The sequence below is a fragment of the Psammomys obesus genome, unplaced genomic scaffold, assembly GCF_907164565.1.
Source record: "Psammomys obesus unplaced genomic scaffold, mPsaObe1.curated_primary_1811, whole genome shotgun sequence".
NCBI lineage: Eukaryota > Metazoa > Chordata > Mammalia > Rodentia > Muridae > Psammomys > Psammomys obesus.
This window is the reverse complement of record NW_026592586.1, coordinates 1,398,894-1,419,153: the sequence shown is the minus strand read 5'-3', so window position 1 is coordinate 1,419,153 and position 20,260 is coordinate 1,398,894. Positions and strand designations below refer to the sequence as shown.

The following is a 20,260-nucleotide window of genomic DNA, read 5'->3' as shown; positions in this document are numbered from 1 at the left end:
TGTGTGTGTGTGTGTGTGTGTGTGTGTGTGTGTGTGTGTGTGTGTGTTACTTCTCAGTGATTTCCTGCCTCTCTGTCCCTCTGTCCTTAAAACTTAAGAGGCATTCACCAAGTCAGCCAGCTGTCCCCCAGTCAGGTTTTAGTGAGGACACAGTCTCCATTCCTTTTCTCCCTGAATGGGTTCACACAACACTTCTGAGATTGCCTTCCATTTATTTATATTTATTTACTTTCGCTTCATCAGCTGGAAACGCTGAACGCTGTGTGGGGAACGAAGCAGGGCAGAACTCACCTGGTCCCATTCTCCAGCATGAAGCTGGTCAGACGGTAGATGTTCGTGGACCAGAACGCCATGTCGTCCAGTCCTCCCAGGAAGTACTCTTGGAACTGCTCCACCAGAAATGGGGACTTCATAGAGTATGTGGAATAGAGCTGCGGCAGGAGGCGGGAGGAGTGAGGCACACAGCACTGTCTGTACACAGTCCTTTGGCCAAGATTTAGGAAAAGTCTTTACCTTGGAAACAGCTAACATCTCCCCATGCCTGCAACACAAATGAGAATCTTTATGAGCAGCAGTTTCTTTAGAAAAAAAAAAAAAAGAAAAAGAAGCAAATAGTGAAGAGACAGTTCTAGCCGTGTGCATGTTCTATCACTGAACTGCCTTTACAGAAGCAAAATCCATAAGTCCGAAATGGGCCCCGGGAGCTGAAATGTGGACAGGGGTCCTTAGGATTCCCCCGTAAGTCAGCTGCAAACCTCCCTCCAGCTCTCACTTACATTTCCAAGAACTGAAGGTACGTGCAGTCGACAATGACATTTTTGGTGATGACTTGTCGACCATAGAGATTATCGTAAATCCTCAGAAGATCTTTGATAGGCACGTACCTGAGAAATGCATTAAAATGAAAAAATTAAAAAGTAAAGAAAAAAGGCGGTTGGGTTCTGAAACTGAAGATGACAGTAACAACTGCAGGAACTCACAAGCTCCCAGGATCCTGAGATCGATTCTACGTTGTCAGATATTCAATAGTCTTTATCAGCGCTGGTTATTTAACTTTGCCAGTGGCACTTAGCAATCAATGCCATTATGTTCCCATTTTACATAAAAGGAAACTGAGTCACAGTCCAGTAAGTAACGTTCTCAATGATGCAGAACAAAAAACAGGTGCCTTCATCAAATACTTATAAAAAAATTTAAATATCAGAAATTATCGAGTGTAAAGAGAGCGTTCATTTTGTGATTTCAGAGTTCATGAAAATTAGTCTCATGAATCACTGATATGTATGTGTGGTGTGGGGTAGGGGGTGATGGCGTGGGGGCCAGGGGTGGATTTGGGTTTTTGAAACAATGTCTTACTCTGAAACCAAATATGGACTAGAACTCACTATGAACTCACAGGCTGTTCTCAAACTTGCAGCAATCCTCCTGCCTCAGCCTCCTGAGTGTTCAACTGAGTGAGCAGCAGATATGGCTACCCTCTCCAATACGTTAATTTCAGGTGCACAGGAAAAAAAACAGAAAGAATTCTAGGCCCAGCTTTTGGCTCACAGACATTAATTGTTTTAGTTGGAAGGAGAGCAGTATTTTAAAATCAGATTTATAGAGTCACTTTGACTTCAATTCCAAAACCTTCAGAACAAACAAAAATATAACAACCAATAAAATCTGATTTCCATAAAAAAATGAAAGAAAGAAAAAATTAAAAAGGAATTAAAAAATGATTTATGTGTATTTATGTGAAAAGGGGGGATTAAAAGGCCCATGCACCTATGACCTTCTCAATAAAAATGGCTTAAAGGGGAAAAGGAAATAACAAAAATATTTGTTTTAATGACTCATTAAGCTAGCAAGAAAATTAAAAAAATAATAATTCCAAAGTCCAAACCCAAACAAAAAGTGGAATCTCAGAAGGCAAGGTAGGATGAAAGCTAGCTTTATGCTGCCGGCATCTGCTGAACCCCAGAAGCTACGAGGTTTGGGTGGTGGTGAGCAGAGGCCACCTGCCAGAGTGTGGTCAACCTCCTAGGGACTACACCCCTGAAAACAACTTCCTTGGCAGCCATCAACTGTCAACTCCTCAGCTCCGAGTGGGAGCCTGTGCGTGCCTCCCTCCTCCTTACTGGAATGCTGACCGGTTTGCTCTTGTGCGGGCAACCACAGACGGTAGGAGTCTGTGAGTGCAGTCCTCCTAGACAGTCCTTCCCAGCCTCTGGCTCTTACAGTCTCCCCATACCTTCTTCTGAGAGGGTCCCTGAGTCTTGGGGTCGGGTGATACAGAGTCAATAAACTTTCCTCAAAACAGCTACAAGTTTTTCCTGAAACACATAACCTGATCCTACATTTCATCTGAAAGAGCAAAGACAAAAGGCAACTTTGAAGAAGAAGAAAGATAGTTTGAATAAGGATGTTCCCCACAGGCTTATATACTTGAATATGTGGTTCCCAGTCCAGGCCCAGTGTCTGTCTGTGTCTCTGTCTCTCTGTCTCTCTCTGGGTGTCTCTGTCTCTTTCTCTCTCTGTCTGTCTCTGCCTTCTGCTTGTGGATCAGATGTAAGCTCTCAGCTACTGTTCCTGCGCCATGCCTACCTGCCACCACTCCTTGGCATGATGGTCATGAACTCTAAAACTGTAAGCAAGCCCCCCACCCCCGACTAAATACTTTCTTTTATAAGTTACCTCGGTCATGGTGTCTCTTCCCAATTCAGTGGTCACAAAGACAGAAGATAAATAGGAAGCTCTCTGCCCTTTTAGAAGCAGACATACAATAAAGCAGGGACAGAAAGAAACAGTGTTCCTGAGAGACAGTCACTCCAGCCAAGAGAAGAGAAAGGAAAGCACACAGCAGTGCTGCAGACCAGTGAGGAAAGAGCAGACCATTGAAAACATAGTTCTAGAACACTCAGCCACCTCTGTGAAAAGAATAAAATTAGATTTATACTTCATCTTATGTAAAAATTCCCAGGTAAATTAAATGTAACAAGTCTTTCTGCTCTCCCAAAAGACCCAGGTTTGGTCCCCAGCACCCACATCAGGCAACTCAGAAACACCTGTAACTCCAGCTCTCTTACAGCCTCAACAAGCAACTCCATGTAAGTGTTATACATACAGGTAAGCACATACTCACACACACACAATCACACACACACACACACACACACACACACAAATCTTTTTTTAAAACCATAAAAGTTTTAAAGACTCCATCGAAAATTCACATGCCTTGAAGGTGGACTATTTCCTTAAAAAGCCATCAGAGGCACGCACAACCAAGAAGAACAGACGCAGTCAACTGCTTTGGATTAACAAATTCTGTTAGCCAGTCTTTAATCCCAGCACTCAGGAGGCAGAGGCAGGCAGATCTGAGTTCGAGGCCAGCCTGGTCTACAGACCAAGTTCCAAGACAGCCAGGGCTACACAGAGAAACCCTGTCTTGGAAAACTGAAAGAAAAAAAAAAGAATAAAGAATAAAATACACCCTAAGTAAAAATACGTACCACAAAGTGCACACACATAATTCAAGAATCAATTTAACAAAATGGCAAGAGATTAGAAGCTATTCGTTCAAAAACACTAACAAAAGCCAAAACTGGTAACACAGGCCAGCAACCCAGGCTGCTTCAGCTGCTGAGGCAAGAAGTCACAAAGTCAAAGCCTTCCTGGGTGAGTTCAAAGCTAACCTGACTCTGTTAGACCTTGTCTCCAAGTTTTAAACACTATAAAAAAGTAACAATAATAAAATAGAAGCCAGGGACTTGGCAAGGTAATAAAGCAATTGTCTAGCATCCAGAAGGTTCACGGTTCAATATCTAGTAACAAGGGTAAAATTACACAAACAAATAGAGTGGCAAAACAGGTTATGAACTAAAAAAAAAAAAAAAAAAAAGAGTGCAATAAGTCACAAATGCCATTTCGGCACCACAAAAGAAAATCGGTCTTACCAGCGCCTCGAGAGGTAATTAAAATTAAATTCGAACTGGCTCAACACATCTCCTCCTGCGGCAAGAGAGAGAGATTTACCATCTGTGGGTTAGTGACAAACAGCTTCTTCCAGCACACACTCCCACAAACAGACCATTCCCACAGCTCCTCCTTCTCTGTTGTAGGTATGTCTGGAAGAAAAAGCCATCTTCCAAAAATCTTAGCTAGTGAAGTGTGTGAATTAAGAATCATATGTATCTTAAAAATTCTGTTTGCTATTTGTTCGCTTGCTTGCTTGCTTGTTTGTTTTAACAGGGCCTCAAAGTGTAGCTCTGGCTGGCCTGGCACTCACTGTGCGATAAATGCTGGCCTTCCACCTGCAGTAATCCTCCTGTCTCAGCCTCCCAAGGGATTCTAAGTGTGCGTGCCACCACACCCAGCTTTGAGTTTACTTTATTTTACTTTAAGATAGAGCATACAAGTCCTTTCAAATAAATACTAACTTGTATACTTTTATTTTTTTATTTTATTTTATTTTATTTTATTTTATTTTATTTTATTTTATTTTTTTTGAGAGAGGGTTTCTCTTTGTAGCCTTGGCTGGACTCACTTTGTAAACCAGGTTGGCCTCAAACTCACAGAGATCCACTGTGAGTAATCTCTACTGAGATTACCAACTTGTATATTTAAAAAGAATTACTAAAAGGAAAAAAAAGTTTACCAGTTGAAAGCTAAACTACAGGTAACTAAAACTAATCTAGCAGATGAACTTTAATCTAAAAAATTTCTCATACAATTATATCAACAAAAAAAACATGTTTTTTTTTTTTAAAAAAAAACAAAAATACATTACTACACCCACTTAGAAATTTGAGACTGTAGCTGGGTGTGGGCTACATATAGAAACTCTGTCTAGAGGGGAAAAAAAAAAGAAAGAAAGAAAAGAAAAGAAACATGTCTCTGTGTTGAATGAGCTGTGTTCTAGTCTAAATAAACTTTAGCATTAACATTAGATAAATACTTAACATACAACAGAGGCTCAGGATGTAAGCCTAGTAACCTGAGTTCAAGTCCCAGAACCCACAGAAAGGTGGATGGACCCACTCCATAAAGTGGCCCTTTTACCTTCACACAAGCACATTGTGGCTCACAAGACAGACACATCATGCACAGGAGAGCACACATGCTCAGGCAGACACGTACACACACGTGCACACACACACACACACACAGAAAAGTCACTGACATATGAAAGAAGTGAATAAACAGTACCAAAGTCACCAGCTGAATGAGCCTCAGAGTAGGAGTCATGAAAATCAATCTGAGGAACAAAGAGAAGAACGTGATGAATGTCACAGACTGTGACACGGAGGGCCACCCCATGTCAGACAAGCTCGGGGGAGGTGACAGCCTCTCCCGGGGGACTGCAGAAGTCTTTCTTGGCAGATTTGGTCTTCGAGCTGACATTTTCTCTTTTGCCTGTGTTAGCCATTGAGTCAGATAACAGGACTGCTGCAGACAATTTTGTCTCCCCGGAGGGAACAACTTTTCTAGTGCCACCCAAGACTACAGGTCCAATAGGATAAAATTAGTAGGATGTGCTGCGGAGGGCTGCTTCAGAGTTTAAGAGCACTGGTTGCCCTTCCAGAGGACCGAAGTTTGATCCGCAGCATCCACGAGACGGGTCACAACTGTCTGTAACCCCAGTCCCCGGGTGTCCGACACCCTCTTCTGACCTCTGCAGGCATTGTGACGCACGGACACACACGGAGGCGAAACACCCATACACATAAAATAAAAATGAAGATGAAAATCTTAACTTAAAACTGCCAAAAGTCAAATGAAGCAACTAATCAGTGTGCATGGCCTTTCAGCTAAGTATTAGGAGAGACGGTCACCCCTCCCCCTGTCTGGGAGCTATCAGTTTTGAACAGGGCCAAGTGGTAGGTGTTCCTTTCCTTACTCAGAAACACAACCTCAAAAACACTGCAGAGACACATCTGTCCCCGTTTCCAGCACACTGGCCCATTTCATTTTTGTGGCTGAGCCTTCAAAGGTAGTAACGATGAGAGGGATTAATAATAATATATATATTTTTAAAGACAAAACTCCGGCCAGAAGCCACTTTGGATAAAAAAAAAAAGCTTATTTCCACAGGATGTGTGAATAGCTTAAAGTTTTCCTTTTGTTTGAAAATAATCCAGTCTTGCTTGTAGAGTTTGGGATCAAACCCAGGGCTTTGCACATTAAGCAAGTGTTCTATCTCTGAGCTGCCGCTGGCCCCACCCTGAGCTTGCTTTTGATCTGGGCGTGACGGTGGCACTCTGTCGATATGCACTCACAGCTCCCATTGTCCTGAGGAATCCTTGTTCAATACCCAGGCTGTGCCAGCTGACATCAGCGACCATGTGTGAGGTGATTCCAAACAAGAAAGCCACCAGCTTCTCCGTGTCCTGGCAAAAAAAAGCAAATTGAAGTCTTATGTGTTGGGCTATTTTATGACGATTCCCTGAAAGGCTTTTAACAAACATGAGCCAATTTCCATTACTGAGACTTAGAATTAGAAGCAGGTGAATTATCTAGCTTCTAGTTATGGGAAAGTACACAGGACTTTCTAAAAATACTGTGTTAGTGTCTTGGAAGTTTTTCGGATTCACTAGCATTTGAGGAAAATGACCAGGTGGCAATCTCCAAAGTTTTCTCTAAAAACTTCATTAAGTTTTGACTAGGCATCTGCTGTGTCCCCACTAGTGTGCAGGTCAAGGGTCAATGGGCTACCCCAGTCTGCGGAGCAGAGATTCCAAAGGGAATGAATCTAGCTGCATTTGGCAGTGCAGCAGTGAATGTGTGGGGTTAGAGGGCGTACCTACCTTCTCCCAGGGCAGAGGGTAGTTCTCCCGAATGTAAGTAATGCTGGCATTAAGAAATGGGGTCCAATGAGTCTTCTCGGACACATCATGGAATTTTCCTGATAAAACAAAAAAGTGGGGTGTGGAGCCTAAAAAGTTGAGCTTCTCCTCAAATCTCCCACGACCATCTCCACTGGATTGCTGGGTCCCTCCATTTTCCCTCCAATCCCTTGTTTCCTTTGTTGCTATTCCAAGGACACCCCGGGAGCAGAAGGGCCAGGTGTAACTTTAGAAGGGTCACTGAAAGGGTACTCCACAGGGATGTGCTTATATTTCAACATCGTTTGCCCTGTTCCTCTTCTTTAATTTATTTTTTATTATTGTGTTATTGCATTTGTCTGTAATAATGTGTTTGTTCGTGTATACATGCACACTTGCGTCACAGCACTTATACAGAAATCAGAAAATGACTTCTAGGCATCGGTTTTCTCCTTCCACTATGTGTGTTCCAGGGACAGAACTCAGGTCAGGAGACCTGGAAGCAAGCACCTTTACTCACTGAGCCACCTCACACACACCCTCCCCATTGTAAAAGGTCAGTCCTAATTGTTACATCACATAGGAGAGTATAAACTGATTCACGAAAATGTGGAAAGCCACAATGGTGGCAAACACAATTCCAACACTCAGAAGGTGGAGGCAGAGGCAGGACGATCACGGGTTCAAGGTCATCCTCAACTACATGGTGAGTTTGAGACCATACCTGGGCTACATGAGACTCTATCACAAAAGAAAGAGGGATCGAGGGAGGGGAGAAAAGTGGGAGGGTGGGAGGGAAGAATGAGGAGAGGAGGGAAGAAAAAAAGGAAGGATGGAGAGATAGATAGATAGACAGATAGATAGATAGATAGATTATAGGTTTGATGACCCTGTCCACACTTCTCAAAACAATTGTATGTTTTGTCTATCCTGAAAGCCAGCATACATTGAGCAGTGCTTCTTAAAATTTAGTAATCAAAATATCCTTTTCTCTTTTTCATGTGTTATTAATGTTTCAAGGCAAGGGACTGTCAGAAGATCAAGGAACAGCAAGACTCGTTGAATGCTTCTTAGGACATGACAAGTGAGAAATAGTAGGTTAGAGAGAAGAGCTATGATCCACAGACAAAAACAATAGTATTGAAGAATGACAGGCTGAGAGAAAAATACAAGAACTGCCAGGCTTAGCTGTCTGGAATCCTGAGCACAGGAGAGAGTAGCACCTTGGCATTTCACTGATGTTAAGTATCATCACTAGATTGTTTTTTTAAAGATTTATTTAATTATTTTGTGTATATATGAGTGCCCAATCTGCATAGACACCTGAATTCCAGAAAAGGGCATCAGATCCCATTGTAGATAGCTATGAGCCACTGTGTGGTTGCTGGGAATTGAACTCAGGACCTCTGGAAGAGCAGACAGTGCTCTTCACTGCTGAGCCATCTCTCCAGCCTATCACTAGATTGTTAAGAAATGGGATTTATCTGGTGATGGCTCACCCCTTTAATCCCAGCACTCAGAAAGGAGAGGCTGTGAGTTCAAGGCCAGCATGGTTTACAGAGCAGGTTCCAGGACAGCCAGGGCTACACAATGAAGCCCTGTCTTTTTGATCACTTTCCCCTTGTCAGGCCACAGAGAAAGAGGATGCAGGCTGTCCTAATAAGACTTGATAGGCTGGAGTCAGATGGTAGGGGAGGAGGGCTCCCCCTTCAGAGGAATAAGGGAGGAGGATAGGGGAATGAGAGAGGGAGGGTGGGACTGGGAGGAGACAAGGGAGAGTGTTACAATCAGCATGTAAAGTGAATAAATTATAAAAAAATAATTTTAAATTATAAAAATGGGGGAAAGGAAGGAAAAACAATAAAGGGGGGAGCATACTTAAAACAATAGACAATCCTAAGGCCCTGGAAATAGTTTCCATGGTGACCTGATGACCCAATAAAATAGAAGGCTTTATCCTTGCAGACCATCTTTCCACCCACTTCCCCCTGCATGGTTACTCTGACAATACCTGTGTCAGCTGCTTTCTTTGCACCCTGGCTTTGGTTGGGTTTAGTCGGTTTGGGATTGGCCATTGACAGAATCAATGAGGAGACGAGAGAAAGGGAGGAGATGGGAGGTCTGGGTATTTATGTTCTCTGTTTCTCTGCTGTAGGTTGGAAGTGGGCTGGCTATGACTCTTAGCTAGATATTCTACTCCTGCCAAGAGGCCCCCTTTATGAAGGTCCCCCAGCACAATGCAGCCATCATCCCCCTGCACTGTCTCTGGTGACTCCTTACGCTCTGTCCACACCTTTAAGAATGGTGCTCTCAATAAACTCCCCACAAAGCACTCCTTTAGCTTAGACCTTCACAGTGCTGGGCAGTAGTCTCATTACTACCCAGAACAACCCAGTGAGGAGGTTGCTGTATGGCAGACACAGAAAACCTTTTGAAAGGCACACACCGGCAAAAATAGAAGGCACTGCGGAAAGCAGTAAAGTAGGCAGAGATATCTACATCCGGTGTCGCCATGTAATAAGGAACCAAACTGAAGCCATTTTGAATAAAATCTCCATTTCAAACAGGGGTCCAGGACCTCCCTGGGTAACCGATATCCTGGTTGGCAAGTTGAGACATGAACGCAAGGCAAGTCACCCTGCCACAGCTGAATAACCAATGGAAACAGGATATGTATACCACAAAGACATGTTCCTAAGGAAGTCCCCTATCCCTAAATCCCACTGGTGAGCTAACCTGGCATAGATGTTTGTGGTTTTAGAGCTTAAAAACTCTATACCATTCTGGCTTAGGGACCACAGTTCAGCTCCCTTTTCTGCGGCCCTGATTGATCAGTAGTGGCCTGAGTACAGTAAGTTTTCGTCAGCTGCTTAAATACTAAAATGAACATTGGAGAACTCAGTCAGCTCTGGAGCCTGTGCTGTTATCCCTGACTGGTCAGTTTTTGCTGCCTAACTCAAATAAAGATCTTGCTTTGCTGAACTCTTGTGACTGCTTGGGTTATTTTCGATTTTCATATCCTAACAACCACAAAGCAAAAGTTCTAGGATTTCTGTGCCCAAGCAGGCAAGTCATGGGTGAACAATTTCACATATGTGTGTTTATGCATAAGGTTGTATTTTATTTTTAATTATATGTGTGCATTTGTCTGTGTGTGTGATGTGAATATGAGTGCAGGTGCCCTTAGAGGCCAGAGAAAGGTGTCAGATCCCCTGGACCCCAGGTTACAGGCAGTTATGAGGCACCCACCATGGGTGCTGGGACCCAAAACCCCATCTTCTACAAGAGCAGTATATACTTTTAACCACAGAGCCATCTCTCCAGCCCATGAAATACACACATTTTTTTAGTCAAAGCCAGTCCCGTTAACCAGGAAACATGGGGTCGTTCTCCCTGAAAACCCTCCCCTTACCTCTTTTGCAGACACTAGGATAAAAGGCATCAGGAAACACCGTTCCAGCCTGGTACGCGTCTTGGTGTTCTAAGAGCAGCTGAGAAACAGGGAACCAAGGGAACACAGAAATTAGAGGGCCAGAGTCAGCAGGCTGGGGAAGTAGCCACATTCATTTCTAGCCCTGAAAGACTAGAACTGCACTGGACATGGACAGAACAAAGGGAAAAGGCAGGAGTAACTGAATGTTAAAAGCCTGTGCATATTTCACCATAATATGCTATGTGTCACTCATAACCTTAGGGCCTTTCTTGTATAACAGGCCAGGTAGAAGGTAGCAAAACCAGCCGTTTAAATTTTGCCATCTTTCATTTTCTATCTCATTTTTGTTGTTGTTCTTTCTTTCCTGGACTAGAATTCCACTAAGACTATTTTAAAGTTTTATTTCTTTATGTGTTTTGGGTTTTCTGACACAAGGTCTCCTGTAGCCCAGCTGGCCTGAACTTGCTTATGTAGCCGAAGATGAACTGGAACTCCTGATCCTCCTGACTCTACCTACCAAGTGCTGGGGTTACAGGCTTGTGGCAACCACCGTACCTGGCCTTCCCTAAGCCTCTTCAGCTGAGACAAAATTGGTTGATGACAACGCTTTCAATCATCTACAGTGCAATGAGAAAAATATAGACACATACATATGTACACATACGTACAAACACACATGCACGCACACACATGCTGGTGAGCTGGTAGGGCACAACTTTAATCTCAGCACTTGGGAGGCAGAGGCAGGTGGGTCTCTGTGAGTTCAAGGCCAGCCTGGTTTACACACACACACACACACACACACACACACACACACACACACAGAGTTAACACAAACAGATAGGTAGCAACAACAAACTGCTTGCCGAGTGCCTGTGCAAGGTTGTAGGCAGAGCGATTCAGTTCTTTCTTTCTATTTTCCCTCCTGCTTCAGAGGGTTGCAAAACATCCTTTCTCTTTGAAAATGGTGTAACCATGGACAGCAGGGTTTTCTCTAGAATGCTCTTTGTTGAATTTGCTCATGTGGTTCTTTGTTGACTCTTCCAGTGTGGCTAGCTCAGATGAAAGGCTGGGAAACAAAGACTGAGTCTCCAGAGCACTTGACACCGCCCCACCTCTGCCACAGAGCACTCCTTCAGAGACGCAGAGCACCCTGGTTGGGAGGAGCACAGCACCCAACTGCTCACAGAGCCCTGGACATCAGGTTCCTCGGGAGTGCAGCTGAGGTTACCTGGGATGGAACTAGTAGTCAAGGTGGATTTGCATGTTCTAAAGCAGGACTGTGGGGCTGGAGAGATGACTCAGGGGTTAAGAGCACACTGGCTGCTCTTCGAGAAGTCCCGAGTTCAATGCCAAGCAACCGCACGGTGGCTCACAACCATCTATAGTGAGATCTGGTCTGTTGAATCTGCAGCTGGCCAGCAGGGCAGTGGCTCTGAACAGACACAAGCTCAGTTTTCAGTGCCCCCGTTTTGCATGTTGTCCCTGGAGGCCTGTCTAGACAGTTTTAGATGCGGCTGGAGCTGCTCCTTTATACAAGTGTGACAGCCAACGCTTTAGCTCCTGGCCTTTAGTCCATCAGCCCAAGGGGCTTCTGTGATCTGCAAAGGGACGGTGATGGACACAATCCACAGTCCAGTTTGGTGGTACAATTATTTTAATTTTTTCTTTCTTTAAAAGTAATAATAATAATAATAATATTATTATTATTACTTTTATTATTATTACCATCCATGTGTAATGGGCACTATGTGTGTGTGCACCTGTGTGGATAAATGTATGCTATGGCACACATGCCAAGGTTGGAAGTCAGCTTTCAGGAGTAAGTTCCCTCTATCCCCATGGGTTGTGGGGCTCAAACTCAGGTCATCAGCCTTGGTAGAGAGTGCCTTTACCCAGTGAGACATCTTACCAGCCAGAGAGTTGGACTTCTGTCCCTTAAAAATCATAAACAAAAAGCTTGAGAGACAATTCAGTGATTAAGATCATTTGCTGCTACTCTAAAAGACCAGACTTTAATTGCCAAGTACCTCCAATCAGGAAGCTCACAATCGCCAATTGCCTGTGCCTCTAGCTCCAAATCTGACACCCTCTTATGACCTCCACAGGCACATGCTCACACATGCCTTGCACCCACGCATGTGGGTGCATATAAATTTTAAAAACATAAATAATCTTAGCAGCCTCCATTCTAGGAGCTTGATGTGGTTAAGCCTTTCTTACATGTCAAGAGAAAGGTGATTATCATAGTAAACCATTATCAGATACAGGCAATTAACAGACGAGGTAATAAAAATGTCTCTACCCTCTTGAGATATATTGAACCTTATTAATAAGTTAATAATTAAAATGCCAAGTTAAACATAGACCAAAATACCCTTTTGTGAGACAGGGTCTCTCTTAACAGGCTGGCCTTGAGCTCACTGTTTAGTCAAGGAAGACCTTTAACTGACTCTTCTGCCTCAGCCTCCCAAGTGCTGGAATGACAGATATTTATCACCACATCCTGCCCAATTTTGATTGTCTACAAAATTGGCAAGGGTGAAAAGGAATAAAAGGCAAACCATGAAAGCAAAACCTCTAACAAACCTGAATATTTTTCAAAAATTTCCATTAAAAATACAAGAGGAATTAGATTATTTTTTTTGTACCTTGAAGTACATATACATGAATGTGATTTTGTTGTTGCTGTTGTTGTTTGTTTGTTTGTTTGTTTGTTTGTTTTTGTCCCCGATTCCTGTCTCACATCTTCTTCCAAAAGTGGAATGTAAAAACTAGAATTGCCCTGCCCCAGGCAGGTCACAGAAACTCTGTCGTAAAGATGAGGTCGTTTTTGTCCTGGCTCTGGCCCTAATGAAATGCTCAGCCTTATCTTTTCTGACAGGGAAGGGCAGTTGAGCAACCAGACTTGCTGGGCTTCCACACCCAGACCAGGACCTTTAAATCGGAGTTCTTGAGGGTGCTGTCCAGCTCCGGCCCACACAGTGACACCTCCATAGAATTCCAGAGGACAGGATTAAGCTTTAGGGACAGCTGGGCACAAGGAAGGCCATCAACTCACACTGAGCCAGAGAGATGGCATGCACCTCCCCCACCCCCAAACACACACAAGATAAATAAATAAATGTAATTTTTAAAAAGCATTTAAGGAACTCATTGTGGAAACAGGAGTGTGGCAAGCCCCTAGTCAAAGGGGAGGAAGCGCTGTGCTCGGCACCTTTCCAGAGATGGCTGCCTGCCTGTCTGTCCACTGCCTTTCTTTTTGCGTTTAGTTATTTGTGAATGTGTGCTGTAGTCCATATGTAGAGGTCAGAGAGCAGTGTTCAGAAGTAGGTTTGTTTGGTTTTGTTTGTTTTTTTTTTTTCCTTTCACTGTCTGTGCTGTAGGAATCAGGCTCATGCTGGTAGGCTCAGCATAAAGCACCTTTACCTTCTGGGCCATCTCATCAGACCAATGGTCTGAATCAGTTCTGATGCCACAAGAGATTGCCAACCCCTGCTATCAATGTCAGTTTTTAAGACTCATCATTGCCATGGAATTATATATACATATATATATATATATATATATATATATATATATATATATATATATATATATATATATTATTCAACTAGTAACAATGCACAGGAACACACTGGGTTAAGCTGATTTAGGGATGGGCACAGGCGATCCATCCTACAGTTGGTAGGAGACAGAGAAAGAGCACACTTCTTCATAAAGACCTCTGACTCCTGAGTTCAAGCTGAGACTAGAACTCTTATCTAGCACAATCATGGCCCTAGGCTCAGTTTCCAGGAATATACTCTACACACACACACACAAACACACACACAAACACACACACACACACACACACACACACACACAAAGAGACAAAAACTCCCTGCCCTCCTGATGATAAAGATGTATAAAACACATAGTTATAAAAAGTTAAAAACACACTAGGCAGTGTGATGCACACTTTTAATCCCAGCACTCAGAAGGCAGAGACAGGTGGATCTCTGTGAGTTCCAGGACAGCCTGTTCTACACAGTGAGTTCCAGGGCAGCCAGGGCTACACAAAGAAACCATGTCTTGAAATTAAAAAACAAAACAAAACAAAAAACAAAAAAACAGTGATTTCTCTCAAGTGTGACCTCTATAAAAAGAACAACAAAATACAATTTAGAAATTATTTCAAGGGCCAAGGATGTAGCTCACTGGTAAAGCTATTGCCTAGCATGCACAAGGCCCTATAACAAATATACCAAATGTTGCAAAAAAGCAAAGAAACAACATGTTTTCAAACTGTGAATTACATTATTTAAATATTTGAATTCTAAAATGTTTAAAATCTATATTGATTGACATATATATTTGTTTACATACACATATAATGTCTAAGTGGCACTGAGGGAGATGTGTATATTGTAATCACAACATTAATTTCATAAAGACATAAGTACAATTATTAGTTAGTTTAAGGATCTGTTTAGACCTTTGTTTGACACCCATAGAGGAAAATGTATGTACAGTCAACAAACACCCAGCTCCTTACCTCTTTGTAGTTAATGTGTCCATCTTGAAGCTGAAGAAACTCCAGAGCCCTGTGTCCTGAAAGAAATGAATACCACACAAACTAAGTTCAACTGTGCTTACCAAAGATCACTTTTTAAAAAGATTTCTTTTAAATTGTGTGTGTGTGTGTGTGCATGCACGTGAATGCAGTTACCTATAGAGGCCAGAAGAGGGCATAGGATCCCTTGGAGCTGGAGTTATACACACAGGTAAGCACCCAACATGCGTGTTTTGAAGTGAGTGTGGGTTCTCTGAAAGAGCATGAAGCACTTTTACCTGCTGAACCATCTTTCGAGACTATATAGAGTTTTTGTTGTTGCTTTTGTTTTGTTTTGTTTTTGAGGAAAACATCAATTTTTTTCAATTGCAAACTATGGAGAAAACTTGAAATATAAAGTAAGATTGTACTCATTTGAGGTTTTCTTTAGGCATAACTGTTTTTTGTTTGTTTGAAACAGGGTCTCTCTGTATAGCCCTAGAAGGCATAGAACTTTGTAGACCAGGCTGGCCTTGAACTCTCAGATATCCACTTGCCTCCTCACAAGTGTTAGGATTAAAGTCATGTTTTGCCATGCCTGGCTTAGGCATAATTGTTTTTAAAATGTTTATACTGTTAGAATATAAAGCAAATTTGTGTGGTGATTTAAATTTTCTGCTTAGCTAACTATGGCCTCGGCTAGTTATCCAACATTGTAGACCTCAGTTGCCCTCCATGAAATGAAAGTAAAATTCTGTCTCACAGGATGACTGACAGAACCATAGAAAATAAATACTGAGTGAGGACACAATTATAGTCGTATGGGAGAAACTTTGGAAACAGAAGCTGTCATAGTATTTGCCTCAGAACTGGGAAGATAAACCTAAACACAAAATACAAGAAAGGCCCAAAGCATGGCTGACCAATGGTCCCCAAGTATATTTCATCATTGAAATACTTTGCAAAGACAAAGTTATCTCAGAAAGCTGCCTCCTCCACTCCCCCCACACATACACACACAGACACCTGAATCTTAGTGTTAGTGGGAGGGTTGACATTCCTGGGAACACACACTCAGCAACAACACCTTATTTCTGTTGTGATCACATTCTTTTTTTTTTTTTTTAAACTTTTTATGTGTAAGTCATTTCTGCTTACATACGTATCTGTGCTTCATGTGCATACAGTGCTTTCATAGGACAGAAGGGGGTATTTGATCCCATGAGTTACAGACAGCCGTTAGCTGTCATGTGTGTGTGCTTGGAATCAAAGCCAGGTCCTCTGGAGGAGCAATCAGTTCCCTTAATGCTGAGCCATCTCTCCAGCCCTGAACCGCATTTGTTTTTTTTCTATCCATACATATACCAATTTAAAAAAAAAATAGCCACTCCTCTGCTGTGTGCACTGATATCCTAACAGGCAAGTCACAAACCATGTAAAACATCCAGAGTTAGGACTCCAGTGCTTTCCCAGTGCAAACAATTGAGCGAGGATAATTCTTATAATGGGTTGACATAAATATAAATCTTCCACCTAGGCCTCACATAAGAAATGAAAAAAATGAACCAGCTATGTCATCTGAGTTGTTAGTTGGTATAAGGTAGAATTTCAGTTGCCTTTTATGTGAAAATCTGAGAATTTGTGCAGGTTATATTTCATATATGTCTGTACACATAGATTTTGTTGTTGTTGTTGCAAAAGGGTTTCAATTTATAACCCAAGCTGGCCTGGAACTCAAAACTATCCTCCTGTCTCTGACTCCTCATTGCTGGGACTATTGGTGTAAACCCCAATATGCTGCTTAGATCTTTTCAAATATCCATTAGGGCTTACCTGCCCATCAGGAACCAACAAGAAACTCCAAGGATTTTTTAAAAAGAAAAATTATTATTTATGTGCGTTCCCCTTGAGCATCTGTCCCTCTAGCTTAGAGTTGGAAGATCCTTCAGAAGTCACTAGATTGGCCCCTCCCAGCCTAGTGGGAGACACAGGTACATGTCTAGTTTACAGCAGGAGTTTTCTAACAGATGAGGCCTGTGTCGCCTTCCCACTGTCTCCTGACTCTCTTTCAGTAATGAATGTTTGCTAGAAAGAACAGCACACTCACTGTCAAGACATATCATTCTGGGCCAGACCACCTACTAGCGAGCCTCAAACAGTAGGATCCATTTCTTCATCTGCAAACTGCAAGGCCTGGGCCAGGGCCAGGGCCCTTTGTGTCTCTTTATACTAGTAACGGTGATATGAGGGTCCAGCCGGCCAGGGCTCAGAATCTACATCTGCTCCGCACTGGTACATTTTCCTACTATATCTGGAACCTTGTCACTCTTGGTAACTGATAGAGGCTAGAGGCGTAACTATGAAACAGCATCATCTTTATTGGAATAAAAGAAAGCCCTGAACATCAAATATAACCTAAAATTAATCTTAAAATCGCTGTAGGATGTACTCCTATCTTGATTGTATTGTGAATTGCTTTACATTCGCTACATGTTAAAAAAAAATTCACAGATACATTTCACAAGAACCAAATCCCTTTGTTAGGAGCGACCCCACATGCATGCTTAGGGTGGTAGCAGCTATGCAGAGCGATGAGCATTCTCAGTTAATTAACTTATGCAGCTGCTGTAGTAGGGTTTCATTAGCTTATCAACATATCATATCACATACCTTAAGTTTATACAATTTATTTTTGTCAATTATACCTTTAAAAGGCCAGAAAACATAAGCTTAAAAAAACTGTCCAGTTTTCACTTATCTAAATCCACTATCTATGTCCCAGTTTGAATTCTTTTGCTGAAATAATCACTATAACCAAAAGCAACTTGGGGAGGAAAGATTTTTTTTTTTTTTACTTTTTACTTTTATTATTTGTTGTATAACCATTCTGTTTTTTTTTTTAATTAATTACACTTTATTCATTTTGTATCCCCCCATAAGCCCCTCCCTCCTCCCCTCCCCCCCTTTCTGCATGCATGCCCCTCCCCAAGTCTACTGATAGGGGAGGTGCTCCTCTCCTTCTTTCTGATCTTCCTGATGGCCAACTGATGGGCAGAGTGAATGGAATTTTATGTAAGAAGTGGGAAATAGTAAGAGCTGGAGAGGACAGGAACCACGCAAGGACAGCAACAGAACCAGAAAATTTGAACACAGGGAACTTCCCAGAGACTCATACTCCAACCAAGGACTATCCATGGAGATAACCTAGAACCTTGACAATGCAGCCACTTCTGATGAGAACTGATAGACTAACATCAGAAAGAGGGAGGAAAGATTTTTATTGGCTTACACATCCCAATCACAGTCCTTCATTGAGGGAAATCAAGGTGGGAATTCAACCTGGAAGCAGGAACTGAAGCAGAGACCAGGGAGGAAAAATGCTTACTGGCTTGCTTTGTCATGGCTTGCTCAGCCTGCTTCCTTATACTCCCAGACATCCCCTGCCCACAGTGAATTGAACTTCCTCCATCGATCATGAATCAAGAAAATGTCCCACAGACTTGTCTACAGGCCAATCTGATGGAGGCAGCTCCTCAGCTGAGGTTCCCTCTCCCAGATTTGTCTAGGTGACAAAAACTAACCAGCACAATAGAGATAACCCTGCCTCCGTCCCTAAGGTCAGGCACACTGGAGTGTGGCCTTCTCCTGCAGAACTCCTGTAATGCTAGGCTGGGCTCCTGTAATGCTAACAACCACTCAGCCTCACTAGTTGCCTTGGCTCCCTGAAGCCAAGCATCCTAAGGCCAAGGTAGCACTTAACCCATGGGAAACAATTTAGGTCAGTGGTGAAAATTAGGGTGGCCTTAAAGCTCAAACGATGTGTCATGCCCATAAGAGCCATTCACAGCCACTCAGGGACCCACTCCCATGGCTGCACATGGCCCTTTACATCTACCTGGAAATGCCTGTCCTTGGAAGTATAGAAGCAACGAAAATAATCTCACACTCCTGCCATAGGCACCCACCTTCCTTCTCTCCTAGTTCTGTGACTTTCTTCAGCTCCTCACTGGCCTCTGCCAGGAACACCCAGGGGTATTACATGAAAGGCCTGGGCTCCCTCACCTACCTCTCCCTCCCCCGAGCCCACCTGCTGTTTCCTAGCCCCTGTGCCTCTCCTCCCCACTGACAGGCCACTTCCCACAGCAGAGAGCATTGTGTCAAAAGGTGGAATGGATTTTCAATCTCTTTCTTGAGCTTACTGATAAATGCTTGTCCTTTTAATAACACACAAAGAAGGGGTGGCGAGATTGGTACATACTGCTCTAGACAGGGACATAATTTGGGAGCTCCCATGTTGGGTGGCTCATAACTGCCTATTCCTCCAGCTCCAGGGAGATCTGATGGCTCTGACCTCCAAGGGCAGCTGGACTCACGTTCACTCGCCTACACACGACAGTTAAAAATAATAATCTTTAAAAACCAATGCCCAGAGGACCAGAAATAGGGTAGAGCACTCATAATCCCAGCACCAAGGAGAGGTAGGAAGATCGCCTCAACTTGAGACCAGCCTGTTCTAAATAGTAAGCTCCAGTCAGCCACTGCTACATCGGGAGATCCTGTCTCTAAAACTGACAGACACAAAGACATATAAATAAGGCCCAGCACTTACCTATTTCTACATGTGTTGAGAGGCCACAAGATGAACTTGTAGAGCAGAAGAAAGCCAGCAGGAGCATCAGGCCAGACCACAGCCTACCAGCAGACATGTTGTCATTCCTCTCCGGCTGCTAATGTGGGGACAATCCAAGCTGTAGCCAAAGTATGACTCCAAAATCCAGGCACGGACTCAGCGTGTTCCCTCTGCACAGGTCACTGACACAGGAAAAGCAGGCCTCGTTTCAAAAGGATACTGTTTTCCAATGAAGTCAACTGGTCACCCACTGTTTAGTTTTTCCAGAAGAGCAAACAAACTGTCCTCCTGGAAGGGGAGAGAAAGCAATCTGCTGGGATCTAACAACTTGTTGCTGGAGGCACTTTGCCATCCCACCCACCCAGATTTTCTCTCAACACACAATTGGCTCGGCAAATCAAAGTTGCCTTCAACTTACTTTCTACACAAGACACTCACCTGTGCCAGTTGCTGGTCACTCTACTACTGGGCAGCATATCGGGCACCTTCTGCTCACACTTACCAGTTTCCTCATCCTCCCAAGCCCCAAGTGCATGCTGGGAAAGTTCTTACGGTGATCGCCTAGAACCGGCTTCTCTTTTTGTATTTGGCAACAGATACTGACACTTCTCTGTGTTACGCAACCCCAGCCACTCCTGGCCTTCTACTCCTCCGGCTCTTCCAACAGGACTTACCTGAGATGTGTTGCAAGGAAGGATTCCTACAGACCAAAGATCCCGACTGCACCTGGGAGGTGGAGGCAGGAAGCCGATTAGGGAGAAGAGACAAGGGTCTGGAAAACGCTGGGCTCAGGACATACTCGTCATGAAGTAGCCAATCAGCAACAGGCAGCCCAAAGGAAACAGCTCAGGTCA

General features: G+C 43.2%; 1 protein-coding gene across 3 annotated transcripts in view; it reads right to left on the bottom strand.

Moving 5' to 3' along the window:
* The window catches only part of Gpld1 (glycosylphosphatidylinositol specific phospholipase D1), a 46,874-nt gene extending 26,614 nt beyond the window's left edge, over window positions 1-20,260 (bottom strand). For 2 of the 3 annotated variants that reach the window (XM_055614485.1, XM_055614488.1), the window contains exons 1-11: window positions 20,081-20,260; window positions 19,386-19,694; window positions 14,780-14,835; window positions 10,219-10,297; window positions 6,789-6,886; window positions 6,261-6,371; window positions 5,191-5,239; window positions 3,939-3,993; window positions 777-884; window positions 514-541; window positions 292-431 (exon numbers count right to left, since the gene is read on the bottom strand). In XM_055614485.1, coding sequence (XP_055470460.1) covers window positions 292-431; window positions 514-541; window positions 777-884; window positions 3,939-3,993; window positions 5,191-5,239; window positions 6,261-6,371; window positions 6,789-6,886; window positions 10,219-10,297; window positions 14,780-14,835; window positions 19,386-19,482 — 821 coding nt within the window. In that variant the 5' untranslated portion in view covers window positions 19,483-19,694; window positions 20,081-20,260. Of the gene's footprint in view, window positions 1-291; window positions 432-513; window positions 542-776; window positions 885-3,938; window positions 3,994-5,190; window positions 5,240-6,260; window positions 6,372-6,788; window positions 6,887-10,218; window positions 10,298-14,779; window positions 14,836-19,385; window positions 19,695-19,844; window positions 19,923-20,080 lie in introns of those variants that run through there. The other variant, XM_055614487.1, reaches the window with a different exon arrangement.